Below are 21,069 nucleotides of genomic sequence, written 5' to 3'. Positions count from 1 at the left end.
CACAGGCCTTTGCATTCTGATTTACCAGAAGTAGGGATTTGGGGATCTGACCCCTGAGTGCATTGGAGTTGGAGGCTTGTTTGGGATTACCCTAACCCCTCCATGAGTGAAGGGAGTCAGTAGAGCTATGTCTCTGTACCCCTTTCTTTTCCTGCTACACGGAGGGCCTCCCCCTCATCTTCCAAGAAGAGATTGGTCTCCATCTTGCAGACACTGTGGAACCCTGAAATACTCCAGTGTGGTCCTGAGACAGTGTGGAGCATTCCCTCTGCTCCTTGCTCTGTCCAACCCGGTAGGTCTTTCTCCCCTGGTCTCCCTCCTTCCATATAGCTCCCCAACCCCACCCCAGTGACTATAAAGCACCATGGCCAATGATTTAATAACATATTGGAGCATATGTGTCCACATTCAACCTGATCATGTCCAGAGGTAACTAAGTTCTTAAATGATGCTGTCATGGGTGTAGGGCCTTTCTGAAGGTGTGGAGCTCCCCTTTACTGAATGTAGCAGTCAGAGCTTTTTTTTGGAATTTTTGTCCAAAATGCCCCAGAAAGCCAACTGTTCTCCTTCCAAGTCACACCTGTCTTTGGCTTAAAATGGGGGTGATTGCTGTCCTTTCCCCCTCCTCTCTGGTATTGGCTGTTTCTCAAATTCCATGCACCTTTTGTAGATGAAGCCCAGCAATCCCCTAACCTCTTCCAAAGAATTGGTTCTAGGGCATCCTGCTGGCTGGGCTGGGGGTTGAGGGGAGGTGAGCAGTTACCAAAACAGGATTGTGCTTTTTTCATAATTACAAAACAATATACGTTCCTTTTGGAAAATTAAAGGATACAGACAAGAACAAAGAGCCAACACTTTATAGCAGTCTTACCATCTAGACATTTTTGTATAAATCCTCCCACTGTTTATTGTTTTTAAATGAAGATGGTATCCTTTTTGTATTGATTGCTGTTTGTAAATTCTGATTTTAACAAGTTTTTCTTTTAAGCCTGTATTATAAACCTGTTTCTATTTCATTAAATATTCTTTTATAATAGGATTTTTAATGACTGCAAAATACTCTATCATATAGTTTCCCAAGGTGATTGCTTCTTAGGGTGTTTATTTGATGTAGACACTCTTGTCTGTTTATTCTAAAGATCAGCTGCCTTTGTCTTATATATTGAATCAGAAAATACCCTTATTCCTTTTTTTGTTTGTTTCCTGCTCACACAATGCTGATGCGCAGCATAGACATCCACATGTTTTCCAAGTTACTAACAGCTTCTGTGACTCTGAACCAAAACTCAGGGTGTGTGGTTACGTTCTCCCCCGGAAGTGAAATTCCCACATCAGCCAGACTGCATGATTGCTGGTTTGGATTAGTTTTCCTTTGAATGCTGAGTCCGGTAAGTTTATTTTTCCAGAATGGAGTCACTGGTTCTTCCTGGAAGACTTCTTATTTTCCTTGCTCTTCCTCTAGATCTAACAGATGACGTTCCCCATCTTTATGATGGGCAGTAGAAACTGGGCTGCTGTGTGTTGCCTCAGTCCCTCCTTCTTCGGTCATGTGCAGTGAGACAGGGAGTCACCCCTTTCACTCCAGCAGAAACCAGAACGTTCTGCCACTCTCTCTCCCTCACTGTCCACACCCAGGCTGCAGCTCTGGGGTCTCTTTTTTTGACAAGACTGGCTCAGTATCCAGCTTCACCTGGTTCCATGAGCTCTGCTCAGCTTTAGGAGGGCCTAGGCCCCATGTCTAACAATGTCACACCTTAAGGAAGCTTCTCCCCAGGGCAGAATCATAGCTTCCGGGCTCTGAAGAACCTTAAATGCCTTCTGTTCCCCAAAGAGTTTGAGCCTTATTGCCGTGGGGAGAAGGCCCTTCATTCTGAAACACGTTTATTCTGAAACACATTGATGGCTGATAAATAAGCGCATATCTTCTGTGATTTTCCTTTCCCATGGGCTGTATGCTAGTTCTGAGAGCTCTGGGAGAGACCAGCAAGAGAGACCTACAGCTCTCAGGCTCACAGGGCTAAACCATGGGGGCAGCAAGAGCTGCAAGGTGTGGGTTCTGGTCCATGCAGAAGATGGAGCAGATGTGGATGTGAGATTCAAGCTTCTGCTCCTGGAGGATTCTGTGTGAGGCTGCTGCAGCTCTCCTGTGTCTAAGTTGATTGAAATCAGAATGCTTCTGAGACTGGACTTGCCTGGGAACCATGCTGCTGAATTTCTCAGGTGTACTTTCCTCTGTTCACACGTTTGTAGGATGCCAGATATGCATTTCCCTCACCACCTCCACCTCCCTGATTGCTGGTTTGGGGTTGAGTGCTTCCTTTCTTGTTGCAATGGCAGGACCACAGACTGCCACCCAACATGTGCATCCACGTTGGGGCTGCGATTGCAACTCTTCCTAGCAAGAGGGAGGCAAGTGAGGAGGAGAGGCAAGGGGGCGCAGAACCAAGAGCTCCAAGGAGTTCATCACAACTTCCTTCCTCCTCCACCCTCCTGACCCAGAACAACCAGAGGGCATGGGATCATGACTTTGGAGAGCCAGGTTCTGGTACTAGCTTTGTGACCAACTAGTAGTTTACTCATTTGTAAAATGAGGCTAGTACTGCCCACCATGCTTGCCTTAGTGACTCAGGGCAAGAATCAAGTGAGAACCCGGGTGTGAGAGCAAGGAATGTTACAAACAGTCCTTGCCCTCCTCCTCTCCAAACCATGTCAGGAAGGCATCTCAGAATGGGATCCAGTTGCTTGTAGCTCCTGCCAGGAGTGGGACAATGGAGGAAGAAGGGAAGTGCCAATCCTTGGCTCTCCTCCCAGGCCTGTCATCCAAGTGCTGATATGCACTGACTGTGCACATGTTCATTGCAGGAGCGAGTCTGCCTTTGAGAAAGCCAACGTGGATGTGTTCCGGGTGAGAACCAACAATGTGGGCCTCATCTACAAAATCAGGTGAGGACCTGGCCCCTGACCAGGGTTGGGGTGGAGATAGAGGCAAGTAGATTGGAAATTGACTTCACTATTGACAATTTCTGAGTGTTGATTACTCTCCAGGTTCTATTTGAAGGGTAACTAAATGCCCCAATCTTTCCCTCCCATCCTGAAACACCGTGCCCTAAAGTTCCCCATTAGAGATTCACCTCTTTGGGTTAAGATGGTTGGAAACGATTATTCACACACTTGAGAAATATGCTCTGAGAGACACTGCAGCACAGTGGTTAGGAGCAGAGAATATGAATCTGGATTACCTGGATTCAAGCTTGTACTCTGCTATTTACTAGCTGTGGACTTTGGACAGGTTACCTCTTCAGGCCTCAGTTTCCTCATCTGTAATAATGGAGACTCATCTGTAATAACCCTAGAACTTAATGAGTTAGTGCTTGAAACAGTAACTGGCACACAGTAAGCACTTAGCAAGTGTTAGAGATACCAGCCATCGTGTTATAGGATGCCTCTGGACAGAGAGCTCCCCTGATCGTATTCTCTCTGGGGGAATTTTTATGAATGTATGAGTAGGGATAACTCTACTAGCCTGGTTGCAGAGGAAAAGCCTTCAATCACCCTCTTTACCCTCTTCCTCTCTGTACCCACTCTCATTCAAGTTCCTGCCCATTTGTCAGAATGTTAAGGTCATCTGTGATCTGATTGCATCCATGCTAGGGCTTGGACAGGAGTCAAATGCAGCCTCAGTTCGGTTCTGATTTTTCTTTCTCCCACTGGAAAATATAGGACCATGAACTCTCTTTACTGGACAAATAACGGGTACACAAGAGCCTAGGCACTAGTTGTGTGGAGGGAAGGCGATTACTAGCAGGGAAAGTGCTCTTGCAGAGGAGGGTTAGGAAGGAGGTTTCAGTGTGTGGGAAAGGCAGCCGCTAGCTGAGGTCCTACTACATGCCAGGCTCTAAGCCAGGCAGAGACACACATCCTTGTAAAGAACAGCCCAGTATATTGTGGGTGCCATCTGTCTGCTGGGGTTGTGTGCTGCGTTGAGCCGTGGTTGTCCTGTTAACACCTGCAAAGATGAAGCCTCACAGAGATGAGAGACTCTGTACAAAGTGGGGTCTAGGAGTCAAGTTCTGGGGAAGAAACTGAACCTCAGACAGGGGATGAGGGGGACTATAGGAACTGGGAAAAGATTTGGGGGGCAGAGTCTCAATCTACACTGCCCACTGTGGTCGACTCTGGCCACATGTGGCTGTTGTAGACATGAAATGTGGCTAGTCCAAACTGAGGTGTGCTCTATGGATAAGATGCATGTAAGATTTTTGAAGACTTAGTACAAGAAAAAGATTGTAAAATAGCTTGTTAAGAAATTTTTGCATTGGTTAATGGACACAAAGAATGAATAAATTTTGTAATGGTGAGTATGCTAATTATCCTGATTTGATCATCACATATTGTACACAATTACTGATAAGTCAACTCTGTATCCCACAAATATGTATCATCAATTGTTTCAGTAAAGAACCAATAATGATAAAAAAAGAAAATTTTACATGATTATGTGTTGAAATGATAAAACGAGTTAAATGGAATATGTTATTATAATTAGTTCTTTGTATCTTTTTAAATGTGGCTACTAGAAAAATCTAAAATTACATCTGTGGCATGCATATGCAGCTCAGGTTATATCTATGGGACAACCCTGGTCTAGATGGCCAAGGGGGATCCTCCAGGTGACTGGACTAAGAATTTCTGCTTGTTGTGAGGGTCTGGGAATCACGAAGAGAGGGGTACACTTGACCATCTCACACTAATGGGAGGGGCAATTTGAGCCCCAGGGCACAAGTCATGCCCTGCAAGTCGGATGGTCTAATTGGCTTTCTGTTTATTCCCTTGTTGTCATCCCCTCCCTTTAGTAAGGTCATATTAAACTTTTTCTTTTGGACCCTGACTCAGTTGGGCTTTGGGAAGTTATGTGTGTATATGTGCTTCCAAAGGCAAGGGTAAGGAAAGAGATTAGACAGGACCTCGAAGGGAAGATCAAAATGGTCTCACTAAAAGCCTCAGGGATCCTGGATTTTCTACAAAAGGTGACATTTTCTTGCAGGCAATGTAACAATGTAACATTCATTAACATGCACATCTACCTTGCAAGTTGTCCCCATTTCATAGGTGAGGAAACTGAGGTTTAAGAGATAAAGTGACAGCAACAGCAACAACAAAATGATTGAACCTCTCCTTGGAGTGAACATTGGGGTACTACAAATAGAAGGGGGTTCTGTCTCGGTTCTGCCACTGATGGTGTGGGTGTTGGCTTCTGCCCCAGGATCGAGCATGACAACACAGGCTTGAACGCCAGCTGGTACCTGGATCATGTGATAGTGACCGACATGAAGCGGCCTCATCTCCGTTACTACTTCAACTGCAACAACTGGCTGAGCAAGGTGGAAGGCGACCGTCAGTGGTGCCGTGACCTGCTGGCCAGCTTCAACCCCATGGACATGCCCAGAGGTCAGTGCCTAGGCCGGTCCACCCGCCACCCCTCCCTGCCTGGGCTGGGCTCACCCCGCCCTCTGTCTTGTCTGGGCAGTCCCACCCTACCATGCCACCCCTCCAGGGTCTTCCTGTTGGCTAGGGCCCAGGTGAAGCCCCGTCTCTTCCTTGTGGCCCTCCCATGAGCAAGCTTATGTGCTCTGGGGGTTCAAGGAAGTGGGGAATACAAGAGGACCCGGAGGTGTGATGGAGGGACGGGCACAGCCCTGAGTGTGTCCTGTGTTCTCGATGGTTCTTGGTGACGGGTGTTTACCAAGGGTTTCCTGTGAGATCAAAGGCAGCTTCCCCATCTTCCTATCCTCTTACCTTTCTTATGATGCCCAAGGAAGGTGAGCTTCAGCCTATGCATGGCAGATAGGAACCATAACTTGCAACTATCAAAGTTCCATCATGCTGCCCCTCTGACTCCCTCTGATTCCGTGAGGAGTGAAATAACTTATTTCAAGTGATATATCCAGCCAAAAGCTTTAAGTTCAGTCATTTTAGTTCTTCAGGAATAATGAGAGGCAGGGGAACAAGGCATATAAGAAAAAACACACTGTATCCTATGTCCTGTTTTGTCGCACCTTTGTCCCCTAAGTCCTGACCTCACCTCACTTCATCATTGAACATATTTGCCTTTCCAAAGAGGGGAACATTACATGGAGGGACCATCATCATAAAGCCCTGATCTCACAGTGTCATGGATTATTGGAGGGGAAAGGGATTTGGGGCTGGGAGAAGGGAAGCAACCTTCCCGCGGTCACTCAGTAGAACAATAGAAGACTAACCCCTTGGATTTGTCATCCAGCATGTCCCTGTGTGGTCTCCAAGTTCCGCCCTCTCCTGCAACTCAGAAATAAACATATCTTCTGTCCCAATGAGCAGAAATAAACTTATCCTCTGTCCTAATGGGCTTCAGCTCTCAATTTCTCTGTCTACTTCTGATGTTCTGCCTCCTAGCCAACCTTGAACACTTGACTTATTTTCTTGTGATCTCTATCATAGTAACTTGCAACTTCATTGACTCCTTTTTTAAAAATATGTTATTGGTCTTTTCTCCTATTGCAAAAGCCAAATTTGATCATTGCAGAAAATTTAGACAACAGAGATGTGCAAGCATAAAAAGAGAATACCTGTAATTCCATCAGCTGGGAAAACAACACTGGTGACATTTTTGTGCATTCGTTTCCAGTCTTTTCTATGCATATATAGTTTGAAAGAATGGGCTGATAAAACATCCCCTGTTTCACAGCATGTTTATTTCCAAGCCATTAAATATTGCTCAACACTCCTGCTTGTAATGGCTGTATAGTGTTTTGGAGTATGGAGATACTGTCATCTATTCACTGAGTCTCCTATCATTGGGCATTTATATTATATTTATCCTCTAAAACTTTTTTGCTATTATGAGCAATATTATTATAAACAATACATCTAGGTATTTGCACAAATTCATTCTTTCCTTAAGATAAGTTCCAAAGTGGAATTTTTAAGTCAAATAGAATGAACACCGGCATTTCCAAATTGCCCTAGAAAGGGTGTCTCTGTGCACAGTCCCACCAGCTGTGCAAGACCACCCAGTTCACTCACCCTTGCCAGCACTTGGTAGTATTATTTAATTTTCCAGTTGGATAGGAAAAGGGGGGTTTTCAATGTTCTGGTGTTTTTGGTTACTAGTGAAGTTGAATCTTTTGCATATGTCTATTAGCAGATTGTTTGTGTGTGTGTGTGTGTGTGTGTGTGTGCGTGTGTGTGTGCGCGCGTGCGCGTGTGCGTGTGTGTGAATTGTCTGCCTGTGCCCTTTGCCGCCTGTCTTTTCAATTAGGGTGAATGTCACAGATTCTTCCATAGACCTCAAGCATCTTTAATTCTTGATCAAGTCTCTTTACCAGGATCAATCCTAGCAGTTGTCAAGCTTGCCATCTTCTTCTTTTGCTCTCTTAGTCTCCTCTTTCTTAACCTTTTCCACTTTTCAGCTGCTCATCTGACCTTCTGCTTTGGTCACACAAAAATTCAGTGTTCCACTGTCAGAAGAGTCTGAAAAGTCACCATTGAGAAAGAATTAATGTAACTTAGTGGTTCTCTAACTTTTCATAAGAATCATCCAGGGTAGAGTTTTCTTGTCTTTGAAAAGGCAAGACATCTGCTGACCCCGTCTCTGGGTCAGGCTGCCTGGGACCCAACCCCTTCATGGGCATGAAGGCATTGGGTTTTTAGTATTTCCAGGCTGGGTTCCAGAAAAAGGAATGAAAAAAAGGAATCTTCAAATATTCAAATAACTGTATTGGTAAACAAAATGTTAAGTTTCTTTGCTTTTCACCTGGAATTAAACCAAGTTGGTATTTGGCTGCTACTGGAGGTCTTTGGTGATTAATAATGGGGAAGATAATGATTTCTTCATCCATGCAGTTTGGTAGGTGAAATATTTCAAAACATGGGATGCAGGCAATAATAAAAGGATGAGAGAGGAGAAGGGAACCTTTTCAGTGTATATACCACCAGCCCCAAACTCCCCCCAAGGGAGGGCAGATTGTTAGGGAGCCTTGTTCCCCTCTCCCCACCCTCAAGGTCCATTTCCCCAATTTCTGGCTGACAATCAGCTGGAATTTTCTTCCATTCCTACTCTTCAGGGAAGGTAGGTGTTCTAGGCAGACTGACCTACCCTTTGACTAAGGTGATCAGCAGATAGTTGTGGGGGTGAAAGGAAACTTGATCAGGTTTCTAGGTGGTTCCTCTAAAGGGAATCTGGCATATCACACTTCAAGATGCAGGCATGAGGGGAGCTTGTGCTACCTGTGGGAGCAGAAGGTGAGCTGTGGGGCTCTGGGGTGCCTCCCTAGATAAGAACATCACCCTCACTGCACAGCACAGTGCCAGACATCTGTCACAGAGATGACTCTTCCCTCTCAAGGCTCCTCTTGAAATGCACTTTTTGGAGAAATGCCCAACATGGTCCTAACACCTTCAGGGGAATGACCTTGTTAGGGATGCTCTCTTCCTTAATTGAACCCCTTGTGTAGAAGGTGGACATCAGGAAAAGCAAAGACAGGATGGTCAGGAGGAAGAAGGTGGAAGTTGACCAGCCTCACAGTTTTGCAGATGGAAGATCCTAGAACCAAGTTCAGTTTCATAGTTGTTCTCAATTGGTTGGTAAAATCGCTGCCTCTGGTACATTAAGGAAACCAGGTAGCAGGGCCAACCAAAAAGGCTTTGCCTTTTGGTTTCTCTGCCTCTGATCCCCAGGCCTCGGAGATCTGTTCCTAGGGCCTGAGGAAGCAGGTTGTTGTGTCCCCTCAATCCACTGGAGTTGTCAAACCCCAGACACTCACAAGTGACTTACAAGATTTTTGCATGATTCAACTAACACTTGCATTATTAATTACTCCTTCTTCATCAACTCACTTTTTTTATGACTTACATTAACTTGTAAGTTTATTTTAAAAAGAAAGTTGACATCACTATCATAAAGAAAAACTATCATTTGCTGTAGATGTCAAGTATATACTAGTACATATTAAAATAAATACGCAATGGTAGGTAACACTCCTGTACTACTGCTAGCATCCCACGTACCCCCAGTGGGGTGTAAACGACACCCTGGAAGGCACCACCAGCCTTGATTTGAGAGGAAGGAAAGCAGAGCCCAGGAGGGAGGAGAGAGCCGGCAATGATATCTGGGCTCTTTTCTTCACAAGTCCTTGCTTTACGTCCTCCTTATGATACCTCTGGGGTGGGGGGGTGGTGACTGAGGGAGGGCCAACAGGTATTAATTATACAGATGAGTAAACTGAGGCTCAGGGAGGTGGGGATCCATCCAAGGTCAAATAACCAATCACCGATGGAGCTGGAGCTGGGATGAGGGTCTCCTTATTCTCACTGGAATTGCTTTCAGCTTGCCCTCGGTCAGGGTAAGACCAAGGGCCATTAGCCTGGGACCTAGGAGATCAGAGCCTGAGAGTCACAAGGGATCATGGAGGTCAGTTGGGCCAACCTCCTGCTGTCACAGAAATCTCTCCCACAGCACCTCCACCGGTTATTTCTCCAGCTTTGGCTTGAATCCAGCTTCTCTTGAGCGGTGGACAGTTATCAGCCTCTTGGCACAACCCATTTCACTGCTAAGAGCACTGGCAGTGGGAAAGGTCTTCCTGAAATTAAACCCCACACGGTATTCCTGAGGCTTCTGCTCACCTGTTCCAGCCCTCCACAGATACAACACAGGGTCTGTCTACATGGCAGCCCTTCAGCTGTTGGAAGATGGCTTCTGTCCTCTCAGGAATGCACCCCCAGGTTCCCTGGCCTCTCTTTTTGTCCTAGGCTAGAACCCCGTGTACCAGATGGGGCTCAACAGAATAGAGTGAGAGATCTCCCTGACTCTATCGTCCTGCTTTTTTTTAGTTGTGGTAAAATATACGTAACATAAAATTTACCATCTTAACCATTTTAAATGTACAGTTTAGTGGCATTAAGTACACTCACACTGTTGTGCTGCCATCACCACCACCCATCTCCAGAACTTTTCAACATCCCAAACTGAACCTCTGTATCTATTAAACACTAACCCCCCATTGTCTCCTCTCCCAGCCCCAGCAGCCACCATTCTACTTTCTGTCTCTGTGAATTTGATGACTCTAGGACCCTCATATAAGTAGAACCATACATCATTTGTCTATTCTTTTATGCCTGGCTTTTTTCACTTAGCATGATGTCCTCTACGTTCATCCATGTTGTAGCATATGTCAGAATTTAATTTCATTTGAAGACTAAGTGATATATCGTTGTGAATATATACACGACATTTTGTTTATTCATTCATCTGTTGATAGACATTTGGATCATATCTACCTTTGGGCTGTTGTGAATAATACTGCTATGAACATTGGAACATTGCTTTCAAGTGTCTGGGGTATATACCTATCTTGGGATGTGTGTGTGTGTGTGTGTGTGTGTGTGTGTGTGTGTGTGTGTGTGTGTGCGTGCGCATGCGCGCACGTGCATGTGTGTGTATGTATGGGTATATATATATACTAGATTGCTAGTTCACATGGTAGTTCTATGTTTAACTTTTGAGGAACCACCATACTGTTTTCTACAGTGGTTGCACCATTTTATATCCCCACCAGCAATGCACAAGAGTTCCAATTTCTCTATGTTGTAACCAACACTTGTTATTTTCTGGGGTTTTTTAATTAAAAAAATTTTTTATACTAGGCATCCTGATGGGTATGAAGTGGTATCTCTCTGTAGTTTTGATTTGTAATTCCCTAATGATTAGCGATATTAATCTTCTCTTCACTTGCTTATTGGTCATTTGTATATCTTCTTTGAAGAGATGCTTATTCAAGCCTTTTGCCCATCTTTTCATCCAGTTGTGTGGTTGTTTTTGTTGTTGAGTTGTAGAAGTCCTTTTATATATTCTGGATATTAACCTTTTACCATATATATGATTTACAAATATTTTTCTCCCATTCCATGGGTTGCCTTTTTACTCTGTTCATAGTGTCCATTGATGCACAAAAGTTTTTAATTATTACGAAATCCAATTTATCTATTTTTTTATTTTGTTGCCTATGCTTTTGGTGTCACATCCAAGAAGTTATTGCCAAATCTAATGTCATAAAGCTTTCCCTCTCTGTTTTCTTCTAAGAGTGTTATAGTATTAACTCTTACATTTAGTCTTTGATCCATTTCGAGTTAAATTTTATATATGGTATAAGATAAGTATGTAGCTCCATTCTTTTGCATGTGGATATCCAGTTTTCCCAGAGCCATTTGAGAAGACTGTCCCTTCTCCTTTGAATTGTCTTGACACCCTTGTTGAAAATCACTTGGCCATATACATGAGGGTTTATTTCTGGGTTCTCTGTTCTATTCCATTGGTCCATATGTCTGTCTTCATGCTAGTACCACACTGTTTTGATTACTGTAGCTTTGCAGTAAGTTTTGAAATCATGAAAGATGAGACCTCCAACTTTGTTCTTTTTCAAGATCGTTTTGGCTGTTCAGGATCCCTTGATGTCCCACTTCTTTAAACGCATTCTTATTGTCTGTTTGTTTGTTTGTTTTATCAATACACAATGTGAACATTTTTTGTGGCCCTTTAACAATTTCTCCCTAGCCTCCCCTCCCTCTCCCCCTTTCCCACCTCTGCTGGCCTCAGTTCTGTTCTCTCCTTTTGAAAGTTCAAGGAATTATTGTGATTGTTGTTTTCTTTCTTTCTTTCTTTCAGCTCTCACTTATGAGTGAGGACATGTGGTATTTCTTTTTCTGTACCTGGTTTATTTCACTTAACATAATTTTCTCTAAGTTCATCTATGTTGCTGCAAATGGCAGAATTTTATTCCTTTTTTATGGTGTAATATTCCATCATGTATATATACCACATTTTCCTTATCCAGTCATCTGTTGATAGACATTTAGGTTGGTTCCAACTCTTAGCTATTGTAAATAGAGTCATGATAAACATGGGAGTGCAGGTATGATTTTGACATGATGATTTCTGTTATTTTGGGTATACACCCAGCAGCAGGATTGCTGGATCATGTGGAAGTTCTTTTTGTAGTTGTTTGAGGAATTTCCATACTATTTTCCATAATAGCTTCACTAATTTACAGTCCCAGCAACATTGTAGGAGTGTTCCCCTTTCTCTGCATCCTCACCAGTATTTGTTATTCTCTGTCTTTCTGATACTGACCAGTCTAACTGGCATGAGATGTCCCAATGTGGCTTTGCTTTGCATTTCCCTGATGCTTAGTGATGTTGAGCATTTTTTCATGTGTTTGCTGGCAGTTCATATATCTTCCTTTGAGAAATGCCTATCCACCTCCTTTGCCCAATTTTTAATTGGGTTATTTGTTCTTTTTACTGTGAAGTTGTTTGAGTTGCTTGCATATTCTGGATATTAATCCCTTGTTGGGTGCATAGTTTGCAAATATTTTCTCCCATTCCTTAGGTTGTCTTTTCACTCTGTTAACTGTTTCTTTTGCTGTGCAGAAGGTTTTTAGTTTGCTACAATCCTATGCGTTTATTTTTTCTTTTGTTGCCTGTGCTTTTGGCGTCTTGTTCATAACGTCTTTCCCTAGTCCTACTTCCTGAAGTGTTTCCTCTAAGTTTCCTTTTAGTAGTTTTATAGTTTTGGGTCTTATATATAAGTCTTTAATCCACTGTGAGTTGATTTTGGTATAAGGTGAGAGGTACAGGTCTAGTTTCATTCTTCTACACAGTGATGTCCAGTTTTCCCAGCACTGCTTATTGAAGAGGCAGTCCTTTCCCCAGCATATGTTTTTGTTGCCTTTGTCAAAGATTAGTTGGCTGTAAGTATGTGGGTTGATTTCTGGGTTGTTCTTCTATTCATTGGTCCAAGTGTCTGTTGTTATACCAATACCATGCTGTTTTGATTGCTGTAGCTTTGTAGTATAACAAAGTAGGGTAGTGTTATGCCTCTGGCTTTATTTTTTTTACTCAGAATTGGTTTGGCTATTTGGAGTCTTTTGTTGTTCCATATCAATGTTTTTTCTTTTTCTGTGAAGAATGTCATTAGTGTTTTGATGGAGATTGCATTGAATCTGTAGATCGCTTTGGGTAGTATGGACATTTTTACAATGCTAATTCTTCCAATCCAAGAGCATGGAATGTCTTTCATCTTTTTGTGTCCTCTTCAATTTCTTTCAGCAGTGATTTGTGGTTCTCATTGTAGAGATTTTTCACTTCCTTGGTTAAATTGATAATTTTTTTTCTTTTTCTTTTTTTAGTTACTATTGTAAATGGGCTTGCTTTCTTGATTTCTTTTTCTGCTAGTTTGTTACTGGAGTATAAAAAAAACTACTGATTTTTGCGTGGTGATTTTGTATCCTGAAGTCTAAGTGTTCATTGACTGTTTTTATTGGTGACAATACATCATGCTGACTTTGCAGTCAAAGGGCTTCTATTCACCTGGAAGAAAACAGGAAAATGCCTTCTCCACTCCAAGTTCTTGCCCAGGACTTTAAGGCTGCTGGAGAAACCTCCTGGATTCTTCTGACTCATCCACATGTGAATCAGCAGGAGTGGATGTCCCAGTCTTGGCTGCCTCCCTCCAACCTGTCGATGGGATGGTCCAGGCAGACATCACTCATGATTAAATATTTCAGACATACACAGAGCCGGCACAGGGAGTTAGCTGCCACCTCTATGCTTGTTTCCCTGTTAGAGTGGGTGTCAGTGGTCCTGGCACCTTCTGGGGCCTGTGGAAGTTTGGCAGTTGCTTTCCTAGCATATCTGCATTTATTATCCCTTAGAACACAGTCTTGGCTATCAAACTGCTACAGGAGTGTAGTGAATTTTCCCTCTTGCCATCTGCCTCTTGGCATCCCTTCCATTGTCATGAATGCCTGACTCCCTTCCTGGAGGATTTCTCCCATCTGCCTGGAATGGCTCATCCTCTTGACAACCCAGAACTCAGGGGGGCAGAGTAGCTACACTGACATCTGCACACTGATGGCAGCTCTGGCTGGAAGCCAAGCAGTCTCCCATGCTTTGAGGGAAAGCATAATCCTTAGCAGTGGTCATTAGCGATGCCCTCCTGAGCTGTGCTTAGATGATGGACCTGGGGATAAGGACATGGTCTCTGCCCTCAATGTATTCACAGTCCGGTGGAGGATACAGATTCTCATAAGACAGAGCACCCATTAGGAGAATATAGGGTATCATGGTTAAGAGTGCCAGGCCTCAAATCATGGAGTCCTAGGTTCAGATCCCAACTCTTCCACCTCCTAGCTACTTGACTTTTGGAAAAAATAGTTTTATAGCCTTGTGTCTTCATGTACACATATTTTGTAATTGGCATCTTGTTTAAAACCCCCAGGAGTAGAGACTGCTCTTATCTCCACTTTGCACATGTGACGAAGGTCAAGGCAAGCATCATAGAGCACTGCTCACCCACCTCCTCTGCTGCTTGGTCATGGGCTAGCAGCTCTCACTTCTCAACCTGTTTGCTCAGATTGTGTCAATTCCTGTGTCTTGTCTGGCAGTTGGTGGACTTGAAAGCTGTTCTCTCCAGCACTAATAAATCATGAGGAGGTTTCAAGGGACTCATGGGAAGGGGAACTGAGGTCAGAAGACAGGAAACTCTCTCTCACCATGCTCTGAGATGGTGACAAGGGAGCCAGACCACCGACAGCCATTTCCGGGACTCAGGCCCCATCCCATCAAGCCCTACAAGGATCCCATAGGGTTGCTCTTCCCAGAGCCCCAGGGGCCTGCCCCGTCTGCTGCCTGGGTGAGTTCTCCTTGCTTCCAGGGATTCTGTCTCAACTTGGTAAAATAGAAAACTGTGGATCTTCTGTTAAAACATACACCAGGATCAGAAGCAATTACAGGGCCAGCACCTTCCCTACTCTCTTTCATTGTCTCCTTCAGCTTTCTCCATCCCACCCAAACCCCACTGGAAGTAAAGCCCCATGTCTCTAAGAGAGCTTCACCCGCTCCCTCTGCTCTGGCATCTCCACCCCTTCCAACTCTGCAAGCAGAGTCTGCGCCATACACTGTAGTGCAGAGATTCTGCAATTAGAGGATGTGTATGGGATCTCATGGGCGGGACAGAGGACCTTTTCAACCTGCTCCCTGAGATTCAGACATGCTCTAGTATGATCATAGCCAGAATGAGCCACTGTGGCTGATGGAGTGGGTTGTAGCCCTCAAGTGTTTTGAGATGAATAAATGGCTAAGAAACACCCTATCTCAGGGACTGCGATTTGCCTCTTTGGGCTCTAACTACTTAATATGTGTCTATCTGGTCTCTCCAACCAAGCTCAGGTTGCTCTGAGGGTAACACTGGGGTCTACTAGCCACCTGGTGGCTGTTCTTTCACTCACACCTGCCGCCTTGGCTGCTGGGATGAGGGGCTTGTATGCTCAATGGTAAGAAACAGGTTTGTGTGCATATGGTGGTGCAGGGGGGCAGTCAAGTGTAGACACACCACTTACAAAGAACAGCAGCAGAGATGGGTGGAAAGAGCTCTACTAGGGGGCAGAGACCTGGGTTCTACTCCCACCCTTCAGTAATTGTGTGGCTTTGGTCAAGTTATTCGTCTTTTCTGGGTCTTTGTCTTCTCATCTTACCAGAAGGTTGGACTAGATGTTCTCTGAAGTCCCTTGTAGTGCTGGCTTCTTCTGGTACTCTTCTAGGTAAGCACCTCCTCGTCTGCCTTGCCTGCCTCCAGGGATCTCCCAGCCACTAATTTCACTTCCCTCACTTGGATATTGTCACTTGCGGTGTGACACACAGAGGGCACAGCACCAGGTGCTGCAGTTACACGGGCTGAGAATGCAAGGCTACCCAGCCCTCTCTGACCCCAAGGAGCCTCAGAGCACATCCGTTTGGTTGGGGATAGGGTGCCAGGCAGTTTTGAAGGATGGGGGAGCATCTGGTTAGGCAAGGCCTGATAAGATGATGTGATCTTTCTGGGTAGATATGGGATGACCCAGTGTTGGGTCTTAAAGGAGTTTGGGCTGGGGGCTGTCACCTGGTGGGGATGTATGTTTAGAGCAGACCCTGCCTGGACCTCTCACTGCCAATATGATGTCATTTCCTGCCTTCTGGCTAAGCAATTGCCCACAGCCCAGTGCCAACCCACAAACCCTCCCACCTTGAAAAGTATTGAGATGATCACGTGTCTTAAATTAGTATTGAGTCCATGCCATATCACTTTGGGAAAACTCTGCCAACTTGGCCACGAGAAAGCCCTCTGAAGCCAAGATCTGTGTTCCAGCTGGCCTGGGGGCTGCTCACACCCCAGCACTGTCAGAACCAGGCACAACAGCTCATAAATGTTTCTGATTCAGGTTCATCTGTAGTAGAGAGGGTCCTTGCATTCAGAGGGCACAGCCTTGAGGTGGGTCCTGAACCACCACTGCTCCCAGCTGGGACCTGTTCCCTAGGCTTTGTTAGGGACAAGCCTTCTTCTAGAGGGCATTTAATCTTCTTTGGTGGATTAATACTAAATGCAGCTGCAGCCAGTTTTGTCGTATGCTTCAAAGAGACCAAGGAGCTGGTTGTTAGAGGAAAAAGAGCCTGTGAGAAGTAGCAAAGGCTTGGGTGGGTGGGCCAGGAGTATGCAGGCGATGGGAGGGGTAAGAAATGTTTTCATCCAGACTCCCAGTCTGGGGCAAATGAATTGCTTTCTTTTTTCTTTTTTCTTTTTCTTTTTTCTTTTCTTTTTTTTTTTTTTTTTTTTTGCTATACCCAACCAATGGGACAGCTGGTGCTGGGGGCTGAAAGCTCCCCTGGGCCTGGGGAAAGGCAAAAATGAGGGGATTTTGTTTGTTCTTAGCACAACCACTATTTCTACTCCTGGGTATTTCATCAGGTTACTGGATTATAATTTTATTACCGTCCACACTGCTACACAATGATTATCACACAGCTCCAGATGTGCACTGTGTCTTGGCAAGACCATGCTGGGCAGAGTGCCCAGGGTACATTTGAGTAAAGGACAGGATAAGAAAGGGAGTGTGATTAATGTATTAGGGGCATGTGCAAATTGTACTGACCTGCAGTGGATTATGGACCTGCCAGAGGACTGCATAGTGCAAAATGAAAGCAGCCTGAGTGATTGATACAAAAAACACCCTTCATGAAGGCTCTGTCAAAGATACCAGCAGCCCTGACTTATTCCTAGATTCTACCAGATGATACTGTAATTAAAGAATTAATTTTAAAATACTAGTGTAGCTCTCTGGGTCTGAAAGCACAGGGACTATATGAGGATACTTCAAAAAGTTTGTGGAAAAATGGAATTAAAAGATAGTATGAGTCTTTCTGTGAACTTTTTGAAGTACCCTTGTACATCCTAAGTTCCAGTTCTGGCTTTGCCACCCCATAGCAATGAGAGCCGGGGCAGGTCTCAGTTTCTCTCCCATCCTCAGTTTCTTCTCTGTAGAGTGGTTGGACTAGGTGACCTCTTGGGGTCTTTTCTAGATTAGTAGAGTGTTTACCTTCACAACCAAAGAGAGACGGATGAGTTGGGGCTAGCCCTCCTCCACAGAGACAAGAGCAGACTGACCTTTGGTGCCCTCCCTTCTGCTGCAGGTACTTCTCAATGTCATCCACTCATACTGCCTACCCGCATGGACTCAGTCTCTGGACACCCCTTCTCTGTGGTCAAAACCTAACTCTGCCACTCTACCAGTTAGGCGAGCAGGAGCAGATGCCTTACGTTTCATGTCCCTATTTCCTCATCTGTAAAATGGGGATAATATTAATTCCCACTTCATCAGGTTAATTGGGGAAATGAGCATTGTTAACCCCAATAACAAATCGAGAGAGGCTCTCTAAAAGAAGACTGAGTTTAATTGGGAATATAACATTGCAGTGGGAATATGCATGCCATAGTAAACTATGGGCATCTTCAGGGAGGCAAAGGAAGACAACCGGCTTTAAAGGAAAAGTGTTGGAGGATTACATAATGACATAGTTGTTTCGGGATAATTATCCTTGGCTATAAGGATCAATAACAAGGGCGACGCCAGTCCGAGGTTGGCCAGGCAATTGCTGGGCCGATGTCCTTGTAAAAGTATTTTTTGTTAAGTTTGCTATGCCCTTTGTGCAAGACTGTGGTTTTGCAGAGTCCTTTGTGATTATTTTTGTTATCAGGTGTACAGACATGAGAACTCCCCCCTTTATGGCCTTTCCCTGGCTCTATTTGTGAGGGGTTTTCTTTTCAATGCAAGTTACTCCATTTTAATTCTGACAACTTTCACAGCATAAAGGACTCAGCACAGTGGCAGATATAGAGTAAGTAAGTAAATGAGGCAATATTGTGGTGGCTGTTCCTGTGGCTAAGCTCCCTTTCTCCTTCCTCACATCCAGGCTTTTTCTGATTCTGACATGCACAGACTCAGGATTCTTGCCTTTCAAAATTGGAAAGGACTTTGGAACCACTCAATGCCAGGATCCCCTCTAGAATCTGAGCAAACTCATATAGACAACTGGGAACAGGCCCATGACCTTGACCACAGTTGAAGCCTGCAGGGAGCGCCTCTCTTTCTGACCCTCCCCGTGACATTTCATCCACCTTTAAACATGACCCAGTACTCTCTGAGCTCTTTGTGCTGTGGGTGCCGCTTGGGAGTCATTGTTCGTTGGAACCCGGCAGAGGTGGCCCCAGGCCCCCAGATGCAGGGGCGAGGGTTTCAGGGCAAGGAGAGCTGGGCCAACCCTGCAGCGTTCTCCTCCTCTGAACTTCACAGCAGCTTCCCGCCCACCCCATCTGCTCCCACCTAGCACTGCACAAAATCATCTCCGGAAAGAGTGGGAAGAAGAGAACTGCTCTGAATGAAGCCGCAGTGAAGCATATCTGAGAATTTCAGGATGAAAAAGGACTTTACCATTTTTGTTCCATTTTATAGAGGAGAAAACAGAAGCCCAGGGAAATGAAACAAACTGCTCTTGGCCACACAGCATAATTGTGGGGCAGAGCTAGAGCCCAGGCTTGTGACACTGACTCATGCTCTTCCATATTTCCCGCTCTTGAGCACATTCACTCAGATGCAATGGGCATTTTGGGGGCGAATGCACCAGAGCCTGTGCTCAGGGTGAATACCTATGGGCCCTTCTCTCTAGGAGCTTAGAGTCTAGAAGGTAGAGAGTCAGGTCAGTAATCATAGTGCAAAGAGATAGGATGTTCTAAGTGGGGATGGCCTGGGTCAATGAGAGCATAGATGAAGGGGAGTCAGGAGGGCTTCATAGAGGAGGTGATGCTCAAGCTGAGACTTCGTGGCACGGAGGAGTTTGCTAGCTTTCAAACAGAATTGGGGCCCTTGGGGAAATGATGGACCCCGAAGTTACAAGCACACATTCACACAACTGGGAATGGGCCCTCCAATGCACAGCTGCACTCTGACCTCAGGACCACCAGGACCACCACCAGCTACATTTTCCTTCAACCCAGCAGCTAGGACCTTTGGAGAATGCATGGAATTGTATATTTGCTCCAAACTTGGTTATTTTGACTTCTAAATAGGTGTTTAAAATAAGCTTTGTTTTTCTTCTATTTGTGGAAATAGCACTTCAGTTTGTGCTTCAGTTTGTTCACATGAGAACCTGAATGTATGATACAGACACTGCCTTGGCTCTGATTCCAGCACCAGTGGTTTCCTGCTGGAATCCTCCCCTGGGTTCCAGGTGATGGCCAGCGTGAGTCCAGTGAGTCAGAGAAGGGATTCCCACCTGCCTGGTGCTGGACGTCCACCGGTGGCCCTTGTGTCTATTTTCCCTCTTGTTCCATCCAGTCCTCAGTCCTCCCTCTGGCCTCCTAGCCACTCTGACCAGCTCAATGGTTTTTGGTGCCAAAGCTAGCTTGAGGGTATAACAAATTGGCAGGGGTTCTGAAAAATTCTTCCAAAAGTATTGACTTTAGTGAACTTTAATCTTTGGCTTTCAATCACATGGAAAAAATATAGCTATTGCAAAAATTCAAAAGTACCAGTAAACAAAAGAAGACTAGTAAAATCTTCCATAATCCTATCATCCAAAGATGACAATAGGTAATTTTTATTTGGCACTTACTCAGTGTCAGACATCATTCTCAACAAGCCATCTATCTGTCATCTATCTAAATATCCATTTAATTTTCACAGCAACCTCATGAAGGAAGTATTATTATTAACTCCATTTTACAGATGAAGAAAATTGAGGCACAGAGATGTAAAGTAATTTGTGTATAAGTATGAAGACAGGAGTGCACCCAGAGGTTTGAACTTAATCACAGTGTAGGATTACTTTGGAGACACCTCTGTTAAAATTTTGATAAATTTCCCTTCTGTTCTTTTTTTTGTGCATGAATGTGTTGCACATTAAATACTGAATTAAAATGGTATTATATTAGCCTCAATTTTGTAGCCATGTTTTTCACTTAATATTATATTAAAGCATTGAAAAATCTTCTATTCATTATTTTAAATTGCCACGTAGTATTTCATGAATGGGAGAACATCATAGTTCACCCAAACAATCCCCCATTTTGGATATTTTTAGGTTGTTTCCAGTGTTTTGTTATTATTAACAATGCTGTGATAGACATTCTTATTGGTAATCAATGAACATAATTACTTCCTTAATATATACTAATTGCTATTCATGGACTTGAATTGTTGGTTCAAGTGCTTTACAGAGTCTTAAGGCTTTTGACACATACTATTCATCTGACCTCCAGGAAGCCTGTATGCAGCTCTCGCAGCAGCATATGAGAAGTACTGGTTTTCCAGTGTTAAGGGAAGATAAACTCTAGCAGTCGACGGGCATCTGGGTTAGAATGGGAAGAAATGGAGACAAGGTTTCTGGAGTGAACAGGTGGATGAGAAGGGTCTTCCCCAGATCAGCAGGAGTCGGAGTAAAGGGAGACGAGTGACTGAGGGGCATGTGGCAATAGCTCTGCAGGACTTGGCAATGAAGTGGATGAGGAGGATGAGCGAGATGAGCTAAAAGGAGTGAAAACTTATCTACATTTCAACACCTGACAGCATCAGGCTGACATTGAACAGTTTCTTAGGAAAATTTACCAGCTGTATATTCATTTGGGGGTGATGAAAAGGATAGAGTGTGTTTTCTTGATGACTGCCCATA

At 44.4% G+C, this 21,069-nt stretch overlaps 1 protein-coding gene across 3 annotated transcripts in view; it reads left to right on the top strand.

Moving 5' to 3' along the window:
- Window positions 1-21,069, top strand: part of LOXHD1 (lipoxygenase homology PLAT domains 1) — a 182,936-nt gene that overhangs the window by 9,935 nt on the left and 151,932 nt on the right. For all 3 annotated transcript variants that reach the window (XM_063077310.1, XM_063077309.1, XM_063077308.1), the window contains exons 3-4: window positions 2,863-2,943; window positions 5,264-5,448. In XM_063077310.1, coding sequence (XP_062933380.1) covers window positions 2,863-2,943; window positions 5,264-5,448 — 266 coding nt within the window. The remainder of the gene's footprint in view (window positions 1-2,862; window positions 2,944-5,263; window positions 5,449-21,069) is intronic.

Source organism: Cynocephalus volans, chromosome 13 (assembly GCF_027409185.1).
Source record: "Cynocephalus volans isolate mCynVol1 chromosome 13, mCynVol1.pri, whole genome shotgun sequence".
NCBI lineage: Eukaryota > Metazoa > Chordata > Mammalia > Dermoptera > Cynocephalidae > Cynocephalus > Cynocephalus volans.
Note: the sequence above shows the minus strand (reverse complement) of the source record. Positions and strands in the feature narration are given on the sequence as shown.